Source organism: Pristiophorus japonicus, chromosome 8 (genome assembly GCF_044704955.1).
Source record: "Pristiophorus japonicus isolate sPriJap1 chromosome 8, sPriJap1.hap1, whole genome shotgun sequence".
Taxonomy (NCBI): domain Eukaryota; kingdom Metazoa; phylum Chordata; class Chondrichthyes; family Pristiophoridae; genus Pristiophorus; species Pristiophorus japonicus.
In genome coordinates, this window is record NC_091984.1 from 181,204,951 (window position 1) to 181,220,862 (window position 15,912).

General features: G+C 47.0%; 1 protein-coding gene across 4 annotated transcripts in view; it reads left to right on the forward strand.

Moving 5' to 3' along the window:
- LOC139268853 (oxysterol-binding protein 2-like) overlaps window positions 1-15,788 on the forward strand; it is a 426,288-nt gene extending 410,500 nt beyond the window's left edge. For all 4 annotated transcript variants that reach the window (XM_070887626.1, XM_070887622.1, XM_070887623.1 and 1 more), the window contains 4 exons: window positions 2,781-2,876; window positions 5,349-5,533; window positions 7,492-7,712; window positions 8,499-15,788. In XM_070887626.1, the coding sequence (XP_070743727.1) occupies window positions 2,781-2,876; window positions 5,349-5,533; window positions 7,492-7,712; window positions 8,499-8,641 (645 nt within the window). In that variant the 3' untranslated portion in view covers window positions 8,642-15,788. The remainder of the gene's footprint in view (window positions 1-2,780; window positions 2,877-5,348; window positions 5,534-7,491; window positions 7,713-8,498) is intronic.
- The last annotated feature ends 124 nt before the right edge of the window (window positions 15,789-15,912 follow it).

Consider the following 15,912-nt stretch of genomic DNA (forward strand, 5'->3'; position numbering starts at 1 on the left):
TTAACTAACACTGGGATTGGAGGACATTCTCCCTGCTCCAGGTTGCACACGCACTTGTTTCCATTGTAACAAAGTACGAACTGAGCTTGCTCCATGATACCGGTGCTCAGAGGGTTAAATTATGAGGCCAGGCTACGTAAACTTGGCTTATAGTCCCTTGACTTTGGGAGATTGTGGGGTGATCTGATTGAAGTTATTTAAAATAGAGCTCTACTCAGAACTCCTTCATGGCAAATGAGCCAAAGGTGGGTAGAGGAAACATTACAAGGACACCCTCAAAAAGCCTCCCTGATAAAGTGCAACATCCCCACCGACACCTGGGAGTCCCTGGCCAAAGAGCGCCCTAAGTGGAGGAAGTGCAACCGGGAGGGCGCTGAGCACCTCGAGTCTTGTTGCCGAGACAATGCAGAAAACAAGCGCAGGCAGTGGAAGGAGCATGCGGCAAACCAGTCCCACCCACCCTTTCCTTCAACGACTATCTGTCCCACCTGTGACAGGGACTGTGGCTCTCGTATTGGACTGTCCAACCACCTAAGGACTCATTTTTAGATTGGAAGCAAGTCTTCCTCGATTCCGAGGGACTGCCTATGATGATGGTATTTAAAATGTGAAAAGTATTCGATAGGGTAGATGCAGAGAAACTATTTCCTCTCGGGAATCAAGAACAAGGGGACATAATCTTAAAATTAGAGCTAGGCCGTTCAGGAGGGAAATCACACATTGGGGAGTAGAAGTTTGGAATTCTCTCACCCAAAAGGGTGCTGGGTCATTAGAAGCATTCAGGACTGAGATCGATGTAGTTTTGTTGGGTAAGAGTATCAAGGGATGTGGAGCGAAGGCAGGTAAATGAGGTGCAGATCAGGCAAAATCTAATTGAATGGTAGAACAGGCCTGGGGGCTGAATGGTGTACTTCTATTCCTATGTTCCGTGACCATAACACATACCAAATTTAAAAAGGTCCACTAGATTAATTGCATCCCAATTGCTCTAAGCATTGCATGCTGGCCCGGTAGGTCTAAGTATGGTGCAAAGCCTGGTCTGAACAGTCAGCTGATCGTGGGTAGAGCAGCAATGGGTGTTCCAACTGGTCCTGATGCCCTCAGACTTTTGTTGGAAAGTTCGTTTGCTTGTATGTTGGGTGAGGACATGATTGGGCTTGGCTCTGATTTCAGCCCCCTCCCCCTCCCCATCCCCATCCCCAATGGAATAGTCCAGCATCAATTGCTGGCTTCAGGGGAGCAGAGCTGGGGGAATAAAGGTACCAAACACACGCACATACATTGTAGAAATTGTACTGTGTCGGGAGGGTGGGGAGTACTGTGCTCGGTCTTTGTGCCCTTGGTCACAATCTACATCTCAGTCAGCACTGCATCAGTATTGAGTGGTCTCGACATCAGTTGTGAGGCCTAAGAAGAGATTAGAGCAAGGAGACAGCTCTGTTCCTAGGTCAAAGCCTGAGGGGGTCATGGAGGAATTTTCCAGATTATTTTTTCCCTAATTGGCCCTGGGTTCTTTTCTGCCTTTTGCCTCTCCCAGGAGATTACATGGCTGCAGAGCAGGTAGAGGAAGTGTTTAGTCGTGATGCTCCAACCATTATGAGGGTGGGGCAGGCTTTGCTGGATCAACTTTCCTTTTCCTGACAGTTATGTTTATATGTTCGTATTAAGATTCTGATATAAGATTCTGAGGGTGATTGACAGGGTAGATGCTGAGAGGTTGTTTCCCCTGGCTGGAGAGTCTATAACTAGGGGTCACAGTCTCAGGATAAGGGGTCATAGAAACATATAGAAAATAGGTGCAGGAGTAGGCCATTCGGCCCTTCGAGCCTGCACCACCATTCATATGATCATGGCTGTTTAAGACTGAGATGAGGAATTTCTTCACTCAGAGGGTTGTGAATATTTGGAAATCTCCACCCCAGAGGGATGTAGATGCTGAGTCTCTGAGTATATTCAAAGCTGAAATAAATAGATATTTGGACGCTATGGGAATCAAGGGACATGGGGATTGGGCGGGAAAGTGGAGTTGAGGTCGAAGATCAGCCATGATCTTATTGAATGGTGGAGCAGGCTTGAAGGGCCATATGGCCTACTCCTGTTCCTAATTTTTATGTTCTTGTGAACTAGTGTGGTAACTAGTGTGGTAGCGTGTGACGGCACACACCCAAACTTCACTCCAGAACAGGCAGGTCCAACTTTATAAATCCGGTTCATTATGAAATACTGTTTAAAGGAAGACTAGGTTCCAGCTCCTGTCCGCAATATTAACACTGGTCTCTATAATTACCACCTTTTGCCGAGTCTGAAACTAAGCATAACTGGGGATTGGGGCCAAGCTTCATGCTCGAATCATGATGAAAGTGCATTAAACATATCGATGCCCAGTGTCTCCATATAAATAAACACAGAAGTAAGCGGAGAAATTTATTTTTTAATTAAAATCCGACCTTTATCCTGTTTTTATTTTTGAAATGACCAGGCAGCCCACTCACCATACAATTCAGAACCAGAGTTAGCAGTAGCAGTGACATCAGCAACACAGACTATGATTAGTCCTGTTTATTAAATGAGTGACTGGGACTCCCAGAGCTCTGCCTCTCTGTGGATTGGACTAAGGCAGGTAATCTTTGGATCTACTTTGCGAATCATTATCAATGTCCTCGGACAGATTATAAAATCAGATCCAATTCTCACTCAACTAGAGGACATCAATCAATGGCACTGTTGTGAGTAAAAGTTTGCTGCAGATTCTATGTATAACTGTGCTCTCTGCCCTTCAGTCGGGAGAGATCGATATCGTGAATAACAAGACGAAGGACAAGTGTCAACTCAAATTCAGTCCCTACAGCTACTTCTCGCGGGACTGTGCCAGGAAGGTGAGTGCCACCTTTATTCTGCCCCTGTACTGAGGAAACTTTCCAGCTGAAAATTCGGCACCTTTACTTTGGTAAATAAGAGTGTTTTTTTTTTACTTTTCTCTTGGTGCTAACTTATTTTGGAATCATTCAGTACCCGTGAACAAACTTCATAAAGATTGTCACCAAAAATAATGCAGCAATAGCTCAGTGGGTAGCACTCTCGCCTCTGAATCAGAAGGTTGTGGATTCAAGTCCCACTGCAGGGACTTGAGCACAAAAAAATCTCGGCTGACACTCCAGTGCAGTACTGAGGGAGCGCTGCACCATCAGAGGTGCTGTCTTTCGGATGAGACATTAAACCAAGGCCCTGTTTGCTCTCTTGAGTCGACGTAAAAGATCCCATAGCACTATTTCGAAGAGGAGCAGGGGAGTTATCCCCGGTGTCCTGGCCAATATTTATCCCTCAATCAACATAACAAAAAAACAGATTATCTGGTCATTATCACATTGCTGTTTGTGGGAGCTTGCTGTGCGCAAATTGGCTGCTGCGTTTCCTACACAACAACAGTGACTACATTTCAAAAGTACTTCATTGGCCGTAAAGTACTTTGAGACGTCCAGTTGTCTCTGTGCAAGCTTGGTTTTCATTGCAGCCGTTTGGGATTTTAACCGTCCCTCTCCACCACCCCCCATTTCTCCATTCTTCAGTAAATTTCTCCCTCCCTTCCCCCTCCATTTTGAGCCATTTTGCTACCTCCAAAAATTTCCAGGAGAGTGAGCTATGCTCTGTATGTGGGGGGGGAAGAGAATGTCTGATCTTAGAAGATCATCTTGCTCACTCTCTGGCTGAATCATACAACGCAGAAGGAGGCCATTCAGCCCATTGTGCCTGTGCTGGGTCATTGAAAGAGCTATCCAATTAGTCCCTGCACCTCCCCTTTAGTCCTGCAATGTTTTCCTTTTCAAGTATTTATCCAATTCCCTTTTGAAAGTTAGTATTGAATCTGTTTCCACCACTCTGTTGTGTGAAAACGCTTGGAGATAGTTGTGCAGAAAGGAGGGAATGGGAGAGACAGGAATTTCCTGCTCATTGTCTCACTAGCACACAAGAATTATCCAAATTACTAGGATATCTAATTGTTTATTAAAGGACAGTGTAAAAGTCCCAATTCATGGCTGAGCTGGGTTCTGCCTACAGACATCCCGAGGAAAGCGATCCCTCCAAGGGCACTGCAACTCCCAGCAGTCATTTTGAGGGTAGTCAGTTATTGGGAGCCGAGGCAGGTTGCCTGATTTCTCTCCACTGTTAATGGTGTGCGGAACAGGGAGACTCAACTGAGCAAAGAGGAGAAAAGCTCTGGTCACTTATGATTGATGTTGGGTTTCTCATTGCCGATTGACTTGTGCCTTGAGTACACGACCATATCAAGGGAGCAGTGCCCTGGAATTCCAGGCTGGTTCTCCAGGTCTCCCAACGTAATGCCGGGGGAAGACTGGTGGAACCCCCTAGAGAACAGCAGTTTAGGCCATTTCTCCGATGACTCCGGAGTTATGCCGGGAGACCTGGACAACCCCCATGGATTGTTTGCTGGGTTCTTGCATGGATTCTTAGCCTGGTATGTAGCTCAAGCTTTGAGAATCTTGCATATCGCTCTTTAAATTAAACCTTTGATGTCGACTCTTCCTATCATTGTGAAGCAGAATTCACCAACCGTTGGATTATTTACCCACTAATAGGGAACGTGAGCTGGGTTTAGACCGTTGTGAGACAGTGTGGTTTCACCCTACTGACGATGTGTTGTTGCAGTAGCCTTTTATCCATTTAAAGTTTGAGATGATTTTGGCCCCAAGCCGGCAGAAACGAGTCATCACTCACTATAAAATCTTTAAGGCTGTCATCATATGCCTTCTGCACGCGCCTCTTCCCACCCAACCTCATCTAACCCTATCACCATGTCCTTCTATTCCGTTCTCATGTACTTATCGAGCTTCCCCTTAAATATAACTATTCTATTCGCCTCAGCTACTTCACATAGTGGAGACGTAAAGGTTTTGCTTAAACTTTCTTGGTTCAGAGAGTATTTATCTTGAACTTTGAACGGGCTTAATGGGCCAAATGACCTATCCATAGTCCATGCCCACTGAGGTTCCTCCGCATTTATTGGTGATGGTACGGGAAGAACTCTATGAGCTAGTTGCTATTCGAGGTGGTACAGGAGGCCTGTTGCACATCCCTTGCGGTGATGGTACAGTTAGAACTGAATGGGTAGGTCCTGTCTAATAACGGTGTAGGTAGGATTTGTAGGAGTGTCTGTCTATAGAGTTACCACTACCTGTAAGCTTTCATCCCATCGACCGTGCCGCGTCAAAATATGATGAAACCACATGATAGGGGGTGATGGGGTGACTAGACTGATGCAGTAAAGGTCTGAGTTTGGGGAAGTCCTGTGTAACGTAATGAAAGGACACTTTTTCTCTGGGTGCAATCAGGTAACAGGCGTGGTGTCAGACCCGGAAGGCAAAGCTAACTACATCCTGTCGGGGACATGGGACGAGAAGATGGAGCTTGCGAAGATTGTGCAGAGCAGTCAAGGTGGAACCTGCGCCGAGGGCCGACAGAAAACCGTCTACCAGACCCTCCCACTCAAAGTGCTCTGGAGGAAGTACGCACTTCCGTGAGTATTGACCACTGACTTCACAAGCTGACTGCCTAGTATAGATCAGTCAGACGTCATCTTAAGCATTGGCAGGTTCCGAATGCAGCAATTCACACTATCCCGGACAAACTCCTTCACTCACTTCTTCCCAGTTATACTTAGCCCCTGGAGAGCCTGTTCCCAGCAGAGACGATTAATCCTTTCACAATCTTCCTTCCACTTACAGCTACAACTGTGCGCAGGCATGAACACTAGTTGCCTGTCCACCATCTCAGTCATGCGACGTGCAACCGCACAAGCGATAATGATTTCGTCGTTGGTTACAAAATTATACAAGATATCAAACAGGATCTGATGAAACAGCGTGGACCCGCACAGAACTGCTTCCCAATGGCCTAGCAGGCAAAGACCCAGTGTATACCAAGCCACGCAGACCAGAAGGTCCCAAGGTCCATTTTTTGTGCTGAATTCGATAATTTCAGTCAAGGTAGCAGTTGGGTTGCAATATTTAGTCTTTGCCTAGAAAGCAAAGTCAGACCAGTTTGCCCCCTAACCTTGATCACTATTTACTCCCCCCACCTCACAAAGTATAAATATGTGGATATTGGGTAAAGTCTTATTTTCGGGCTTGGTTGTGATAACTCTATTCTGAGGCCTATCTGGGCTCACACGTGGATGAGGGTCCAGAGAAAATGAAACGCAGTGTGAATCAGTGCACTTGGGAGAAGAGGTCACCCAGCTCTTCAAAACCCCCACGTCTTATTCAGCACTTACCAAGGTCACTTACCTCATCGTTGCCCGCCTCCGCTCCTACCTAGCCCCCAATGCCAATGAAACCCTCATCCACTCTGTGGCACCACTTGATCTCTCCAATATCTTACTTGCCGGCCTCTGATTCTTCACCCTCCATAACTTTGTTCACAATTCAGTTGGCTCTACCCTGTTGCTCACCATGTCCATACTCACTGTCTCCCTGCCCCTAATGGATTGATTTTGTTGTCATCACTCCATGATCCTGCCCTACCCTATTTCTGTCATCTCCTCCAGCCTTGCATCTCCTTCTGCACCCCTCGGTCCTTCAACTCTGTCTATCCTGCCCTCCTGCGGCCCCATCATTGGTGGTAGCACCTTCAGCCGCCTCTGCCCCACACAATTGGAGTTCCCTCCCTCAATCCCATCATCGATCCACCTTTATATATCTCAGAAAATATTTTTTCAACCTCTCGCACATGGCTCGCTATTCATTCCTTTATTTTTTTTTGTCCCTTCTGTAAAGCACCCTGGGCCATTTTCTGTGTTAAAGGTGCTATATAAATGCAAGTTCTTGTTACTGTGCTTTACACACCCCGTTAAGTCATTGTTATCTTTAGGGACGTGCAAGGCACCTCCAGCCACAGCGATCCCACACACCTTGTGACCTGAGGCCTAGATGGGTGTTCGGAACATAGGAACAGGAGGAGGCCGTTCAAGCCCCTCGAGTTTGTTCCGTCATTAAATTCAGTCGTGTCTGATCTGTATCTCAACTCTATTTACCCGCCTTTGCTCCGTATCCCTTGATAGCTTGGCCCCACACAAATATATTAATCTCAGTCTCGAAAATGTAAATTGACCCAGCAGCCACTTGGGGGAGATTTCCACCACCCTTTGTATGAAAAGTGCCTCCTGATTTCAGTCCTGAATGGCCTAGCTCTGATTTTAACATTATGCCCCCTTGTTCTGGATTCCCCCGGCAGAGGTAATCGTTTTTCCGTATCTACACTATCGAATCCTTTAATCATTTTAAATACGTCGATTAAATCACCCTTCAACTTTCTACACTCGAGGGAATACGAGCCTAGTTATGGAACCTGTCCTTGTAATTTAACCCTTCAAGCCCTGGTACCATTCTGGTGACGCAGCACTGCAGTCCTTTCCCAAGACTATGTATACGGTTGCTTTGCCCGGAGGCCCAGTAACAGTCTGTCCTTCTATTGCAGCGAGAATGCAGAGAACATGTACTACTTCTCCGAGCTGGCGTTGACCCTGAACGAAGCGGAGAGTGGGACAGCACCGACTGACAGCCGCCTGCGACCCGACCAGCACCTGATGGAGAACGGCGAGTGGGAGGAGGCCAATGTGGAGAAGCAGCGATTGGAGGAGAAGCAGCGAGCCGTGCGGCGTCTGAGGGAGGCGGAGGCGGTCGAAGCGTTGGAGGAAGGTGAGCACCCGAGTGCCTTGGTTACGGCCCAGCCACGACTGGAAGTGGATCTGGGCGTTGCTGTGATGCCGAATTCTGACCTTTCACTTCTGGCACCAGGGTTTAGCCTCCGATAGCCATCAGTGGACGGCAATGAAATGCGTGCAGGAGGCATCAATCCATCTCCCAGCGGACATCAGGCTCCGAGTACAATGCAGACGAGGGACAATTCATTCACCCAGTCACCTTAGCAGTGGACATTGAGATTAGGGCAAAGGAGAAAAATCACACTGAAGAAAGGGGGTGTGTTCACAATATTGGGAACTGACTTATTGCCAGAGGTGTGCGTAAGGAACTTTGACTTGCTGTGTTAGCCATGGCACAGTGGGTAGCACTCTCGCCTGAGTCAGAAGGTTGTGGATTCAAGTCCCGCTCTAGGGACTTGAGCGCATAATCTAGGATGGCATCGTAGTACAGTTCTGAGGGAATGCTGCACTGTCGTTGGTGCCATCTTTCAGATGCGATAAACCGAGTCTGCCCTCTCAGGTGGTCGTGAAAGATCTCTCGCCACTTTTTCGAAGAAGAGCAGTGGGAGTCTCCCCGGTGTCCTGGCCAATATTTATCCCTCAACCAACATCGCTAAAAAAACTGGTCACTGTGGAACCTTGCTGTGCATACATTGGCTGCTGTGTTTCCTCCATTATAACAGCACCTACACTTCCAAAGTGCTTCATTGGCTGTGAAGCGCTTTGGGACACCCTGAGGTTATGAAAGGCGCTATATAAATGCAAGTTCTTTCTTTCACAGGCAAGGAACATGAAGCCTACAAACCGGTGTGGTTTGAGAAGAAAGAGGACCCCATCACCGGAGAGGAGGAGTACGTTTACAAAGGTGGTTACTGGGAGTGCAAGGAGACAGGCGACTGGAAACTGTGCCCAGATATCTTCTGAGCACCGTCGACTCCAGCCCCAAGGACTTCAGAGTCTCCCCGGTCACCGACGGGAGAGGAAAGGAGAGCCACGAGCCTCCAATGTGGAACTGAAAACAGCGGAAACATACAGGGCAGCTTTCTGGTCCAGACAACATCAATGCACATGAACACCACGCCCCACCCCCACCCCCCCAGACAAGGATATGCAACGCAGAAGACCCACGGACAGTTGTTAGGCTAAGGATGTCCGGGGAGTAAAAGCGATGGGTTGCTTGGGGAGTGGGCATGAGCACCAGTATTTTAACAATCAGATTATCCCCCCCCCCCCGGTACACATCCCCACCCCCGCCCCTCCGCTCCGCACATTTGGGTGTGAAGGAGATGATTGTTAGTTACCACAACCTTTCCCTGACCAGAGATTTTTTTTAAATGATAGTCAGCTGGAGTTAGATTTTACTATTTAAACCAAATGAACAGGACAGAGCACTGGCAGAGGGGTTTGACGGCAGGCATCCTGTGTTTGGAGACGGGTGGGGCTTGTTCAGTATCCAGTGGAGATTCGACCCCGGGTCCTGCCAGTCTTTGCATCAAGCGATGGCAACACTCATAGAATCAAAAGACGTAGACTTAGAAAAGGACAGCAGCCGAGAGGGGAAAAGGCCATCGGTAAGGCATCCTGAGACTCGAAATAAGCATAAAAACTATCTTTACAAAGTCGGTGAATTACGTTTATGGAGCGTGAAGCGTAGATTGTTCCAGCCAGGGTTTGTAGAACGCTGTCCTGTTTCTTTACCTTGTTTGGCTTATGAGTAGATCAGCTGATCTGTTATCCTTTAGATCTGCTTAGAACCTCACATTTTCATGCTTCTGGGACTTCATTGCATAATTGCGGCAGTCAGGTAGTTCATTGCAAGAAGTGTGGAGATTTGCATAGTTTGTCACACCAATCACTTGCCCTAACTACAGATGTATGATCAGCGATGCTCTCCATCTCACCATCTTTAGCGGATTGGCTGCACTTTCCACCCCACACACCCACCATAGATAGGCTGCGCGGTGACTGATGCTGCAGGTCGCCCTGTGCTCCCGCTACCCTGAACTACTGCTGAAGCAGCATTCTGTGTGAGGGTAGGGCTTGATCTCTCCCTTCTAATCCACACAATGGATCAAGCACAGCTGCCAAGATTTGCAGGACATGCTGACCGCGTGCTGGCTTTCTGCCTTGCTCCTTGCCGGTGACACCCGACCTTTCAGTGTCAAAATAGTTCCTGAGTGAACTTCAAAGAATATGCCCACCATAGGCAGGGATACAAAATAAAACAGCAGTGATGACCTCCTTTGAAAAGCCAGATGTTTACAATGGTGTGTGCCGTGGTTTCAGGATCATTGTGAGTCTAGCTGATGGGGATATCCTTTGGAAAGGTGTTCTCCCTGGTCCAGTGGGGTGGATGTGACAGGGTATCATCTTCGAAACCGTCTTACGCTGGTGATTTACTGCCTGACCACAAGACAGCGGATCTTGTAAGCCTGGCTCACCCAAGGGTTATTTTTCGATAAATCGCGTCTCTTTGTATTACATCTTGATGAGCTTCTGGTTTAAGCGGGGGAGAATTGATATATTTAACAAGAAAAAAAAAGTGACAAACAATCTCTGGCCACTGGAGTGACTGCTCGTGGATCGCACAAGGGTTCCACTGCCAGCTGTTTGCTGCACTGGATGAGGGTCGGACTGCTGCTCACATCCACAATCCCACAAGGTTGCCGCGATGACACGAAGCAGGGCGGCCAGCTGACGTCACTGGAGCAGGGACACACAGCGTCCTAACTACAACTCGCGTTGGAAACTGAGCTCTTATCTCCTGAGAGTGACTCCCAGACCCTCGGGATAACGGGATTGTTCCCTCACTTGACAAACGCTCCAATTCAGCGCTCCTTCCCTTGGTGCTCCCACTGCACGTTTCCCGCCTTGTGGCCGAGTCCACGCTGAAATAAAATGCCAGTGGTATTTCGGCCTGTGGTGGTGGCCAAGTGTCAGACTAGAGTTCTGCAGCAGAGGCTGACTGCGTCCCCTGGTGCATTGGAGGCGGCGTGGCAAGAGATGTAGTGAAATCTATACATTAGGATAGTGGATCTTTGTTTAGCTCCAAAACAGGGCAACCCATGGTTTGTTACTGAGGAACTGGTGTGACACAAAGACTGGCAGTGGAAAATAAGACTGTACACACATGCCTCCTCAGACTGGTACCCATTCACAATACCAGCTGGGTCGAGTGCACTGTCACTGGCGCATGACTGGAAAAGATCACATTAGGTTCAGATGAAGAGTTTGCTTCATCCGATTGGATCTTCTTATAGAATGCCACCCTTACTGCCTTTCCTTAATGTTCACCCAAGCAGGCAGACTGAGGCCCTCAGTTTAATATCTCAGCTAAAGGAAAGTGTCTCCAACAATGAGTTACTGCACTGGAGTATCAACGTATACATTGAGAAGGTACCTGCTCACTGAATCTTGTGATTAAACAGCAGTACAGCCCTGTATAGTTCCGAGTGGTGAGTCCTTGTGGGCCCGACGTCAAGAAGAGGAACGTTCTCCTCTACCGTGCTCGGCTCAGCTCCCAATCTCAGTCATATGCAGCGATGGCAGAATCTCCCCAGGAGGAGGTTCGAGGGTTGATGAGAATCTATTGGGAGCTGGCTGAGGGGGCCATGGAGAGAGTCTGGTAGCAGACCAATTGGATCAAGGCCGAACCCAGAAATAAAGAGAAGATTTAGAATATAAGCCGTTCATTGGATCGTAAGTTCCTGAGCAGGGAAAGATTGCCTGAATTGACCCAGTCAGTCCCTTGATTCCATTGTTGCTGTGTTTTGTGCTTTGACTGTTGGGAGATATTTTGTGTGGTTCTGGTGACATCATGCAGTCCTGCTGCAGTGATACCATGAACAGGGATCTTGTTTTGTGGTTGAAAATCCCCAATTAGAAAGTCACAGAGGAAGCCTTCTACACTAAATGTCTGCTTCCAACCAGCAGTTCAGAAGCTTTTAACAGGAACAGGCAGTTACAGAGAGAGACTGATAGGTCTATGGGTGCCCCTCTATAACATTTAGGATTGAGTACCACTAATCATGTGCCCAAGCACTAATTTTCCTTCCAAATCAAATCTCCAGGCAGCCTAAGCATCTGATGATTTCAGACCCAGAAAAACATGTGGGCTGCACTGACTCTGCAACTTCCTCTATCATTATTCCCTGTCGTGAGCCATTGGCTCACTAGTCTGTCCGTTCCCTCCCGCCCATTCCTCCATCAGTGCGAGAGCTTTCTGACCGTTTTGGGTCTACCTTCTGGAATACTTGCCCCACTTCCCCCCTTCTTTCCTCCTTTAAACACCACCTGCAAACTTACCTACTTGACTATGTCTTTGGTCACCTCATTCCCCCCTCCCCCTCCCCCACTTCTGCTAAGCGTCCATTTGTACTCCTCCTCAAAGCACTTTGGGATGTTGTTTTCTATATTGAAGGCACTTTATTAATGGTAGTGTGTTGACTGAAATCTCTCACCTGGAAAATTTAGTTAATTTCACACAAGCAGGAGGTCACCCCTTGGCACATTTCCGTGATATTTGAACTCCTGCAATTACAGACCCTTCCAAACACCCCTTTTTCTGAAATCCTTCACATCCACTGTTAACCCTGACCTCTCCTCACAGAGCCAAAGGAGTTCTGTAGCTGGGTTGACGCATTGATGTTGGACCGACTAGCGATAGGTGTAGCCGAATTATTGGACAAGTTACCTGCTGGTTTATAATGGGAATGAGCTGTGGGAAAATTAACGGACCACAGAGAGCATGTATTAATGACTTGGCAATCCCTGCAGTCTGCTGAGCATTTACACTTGAGTTGTTTTCAGGAACCAGTTCCCCAGCGAATCAGAATGAACAATAAGAAGCACTTCCCTTGGCTGTTTTCACTCTTTAACCAGGTGCTCGTGCCCTCTTTGCATTATGTATACAGTGGAATCATGATATACACTTACAATCATGTCTAGATGGAGTGCGGACGCCTTGTCATAATAACATTTCCTTTTAAAGACGCAATGTATTTATACTGTGATGTACCTGCAGTTTTTTTACATAGTAACTCCCACCCGTCAGCTGGGCTGTCGAGAAGAGGGGCTGAGTGCAAATCAGATGGTTCCACCCAGGGATGAGAGAAAATCAAAGAGAGGGAATTGCCCCCCCTCCGTCCCATGCCCCATACCCGTCACTATTGAGATGTTCGGAGGCAGTGGCAGGCCTAGGGAGGACTGCACAGCTGACCTTTTGACCGGGAAATGTGCGACTCCTTTCCGCCAGTCTTCACAGAGCCTTCAAACTCTTGTTAAGAAACCCCATCACTGACTGACGGGGACAGACCGAGATTCAAGAATTGGCCAATATGTATATATAGATTCCACTGTACCCATGGCCCTTTGAACAGCAGGATTTGTTCTCTGTTGTACAGTATTTAACTCTGAATCTAACTTGCCACAGCACAGACGTAGCTTCTTTCTTCCGATAGATTTGTAGAGCGTTGGGGCATTAGCTTGCCACCAGCGGTTGTGAATAACTTGTGAAAAAAAAGTACCCAAATAGACCATGTATATATTTGCATTATTTAAACTGTTTAGAACATAAAACTGAGGTTGTGTAGATCTGCAGTTTACACTTGAGATTGACTAGTAACATATTTGTAATATTGTTAAGATTTGCATATCAATAATGTCAAAACAGCACTGTCCACCCTGAGTGAATCCATCCTACCTTGAGGAGAAATGTGAGATGAAGGGAAAGCTAAGATTGTTGGTCTGATGATGACTTAAATCTCTGGGAAGAAATGGAAGCTTTGAAGTTGTTTGATGGACTGCTACCACAATGTGTTGGGCCCCCCCCCCCCCTCCTCACCCACTCTCTCCCAGGTCTCCTGCTTTTATTCCCCTCCATTTTCAGCCCCCTTCTGCTGCCTCTCACGACCCCCTTCAGCCAGGAGAGCAGCATGGTCTGACCTGCAAATCTCTTCACTTCTCCTCCCTCTGCCCCTCACATCCCATCCATGCTGCTCTATGATTGGTCGACAGGTGGTGTGTGTGTGTGTGCACAATCCCATTGCCTTTCACCCTCCCCTACCCCCATGGAGGGCACAAGTGCCTCCGATAATTCCTCCTTGCTGAGATGCCTTCAGAATGGGATTTTAAATACATGCTGCTTGCACAGGTAGTGCGGGTGGAGGACAACACTCTACTGATCGAGTCACCAGGCTTCCCTGTTTAGAGACATTTAGTGACGAGTCGACTGGGCACCATTAGATGGTAAGCAGTCCTTGACTGGATGAAGCACTGTATCAAAGCTACATGGGGCAGATTGTAGGCCCTCACCCAGGGCTCCTGTACGTCTGAGATGGTTCTGGTAGTTTTATAAGAAAATGCAGTAAACCCCTCTTCCAAGAAGTGCAGAGAGAAAGAGCTTTTGTGAAACATTCACCACAAGGAACATTCGCCCTTGCTGACCCTGATGAGACCACCAATGCTTTGCGCCCTACCCCTCAGCAGAGTCTCAGTTTAAAAGTTCCTGTCAGCAAAGGTTATGAACCTTGGAAATGCAAAATACTTTTTTTGGGAGGAGGGAAGAGGGTTGAACCAAATCCAAAGGGCTGTTGCTTCACTTTGAAGCTGACGCTGTGGATTTCTCTTCAAAGTTAAACACGAGTCCTTCAGCTAAAATATCTGTACCTTGGACAGGTCTAGGTTGAGCAGCACAGTTTTAGGACTGTCCAGCTCCTTCAAACCAGAAACTTGCTCCGTTGGACAGGCTGTTGAGATGTCTGGTTCTCTAATTATTATAATAAGCCAATCAAGCCACAATAAAATGAAGTAGACCTCATGGGACAATGATGGTTCCCTCTGCCTTCCATTAGAACTGATGAAAGGCACCTTGAACCTTCGCCTTCTCACTAGAGCTGAGGTACCCCTGTTGCTGCCATTTTGCAGGATATGCTTTTGAAGTCCATCTCAGTGGAGATGGTTTCATTTATATCTTGCTTTGAGGATCTACACAATAATGAGTGACCACCTCCCCTTCAACAAGTAAAAAGTAGGACCTGGACCTGGTCGTAAATAAGAGGTTAGGTGCAGGTACCTGTGGAGGACATGAAAGCCTACTATCTAAAGGTGCTAAAACATAATGCCGCAATCTCAATACTGGATCCAAGTGACCATTTTATCTGGATGTCTGGATACCCTGCACCTGCCCCCGAGCCCCATTCTAAATGTTTGCCAACCGGGCAACTTGTTGAGCTCACAAGCAACTGGATTGCGCTCTGTACCAGATCAGGTGGGGCCCACCTTCTCTCATTTGATGATCAGATGGTATTTCCAACTCTTGATTCATATTTTAAGACTCCCGTTTCAGCGGGATAACACTGGGAAGTTATTCCCACCACAGTAGACTTGAATAAGGGACAGACGCCACAAACATGGGTGGGTTGTGCAAGAATGATCAGTGTGTCTTTACTATGGAACACTTTGGTCACCCACTGAAGACCACCTCCAACCCTCGAGGACAAGGGGCCAACACGACAGTACAACAGTAAACATTGAGATATATTCAGTATGGAGAGATTGCTAATTTTTTTAATTGAGTTGGTTCTCATTGTTAGTGCAGTAAAGCTCAATGATGGTTATGCCTTTCTCTAATTCTACTTTGTGATATTCAATGGTAGAAATTGTTCAGCAAATCTAGCTTGCAGAGACCACACAACAGAATAGTGTGTATTTTCAATGGTGCAAAGATATGTTCTGTGCTCAAAGTGCTAATCAAGCTCTTCCCATGTACTTGTATAACCTGCTTAATTATGCAAGCAGCCAAAGCTCCTTATTTTCTATGTAAATTTGAATTGCTTAAAGAAATATATTTACATACATTAATCAATTATTTGCATAAAGTTTGGGCCTTCTGGGTGTACTCACCTGCTCATTTGCATATTTCACCACAGTTTGAACTCTGATCTAACCAGCACCAATCAAAATCCACGCTGAACTGACAGACAGGGCAGCAGAACACACCTTGTGAGATTAAAGACAAAAATGCCAAAAATGTAGAAATAAAATAAATTCAGAAATAAAGAGCATAGTTGTGTTGGTGCTTTGTGATGTCTCACTCATGTAACTTAGTTCTTAATTAAAGCAAGTTTGGACACTGGCTCAGTGTATACTGCTGTCTCGGCACATCGGTGGAATGCTTCAGAATACAGTGAAGATCC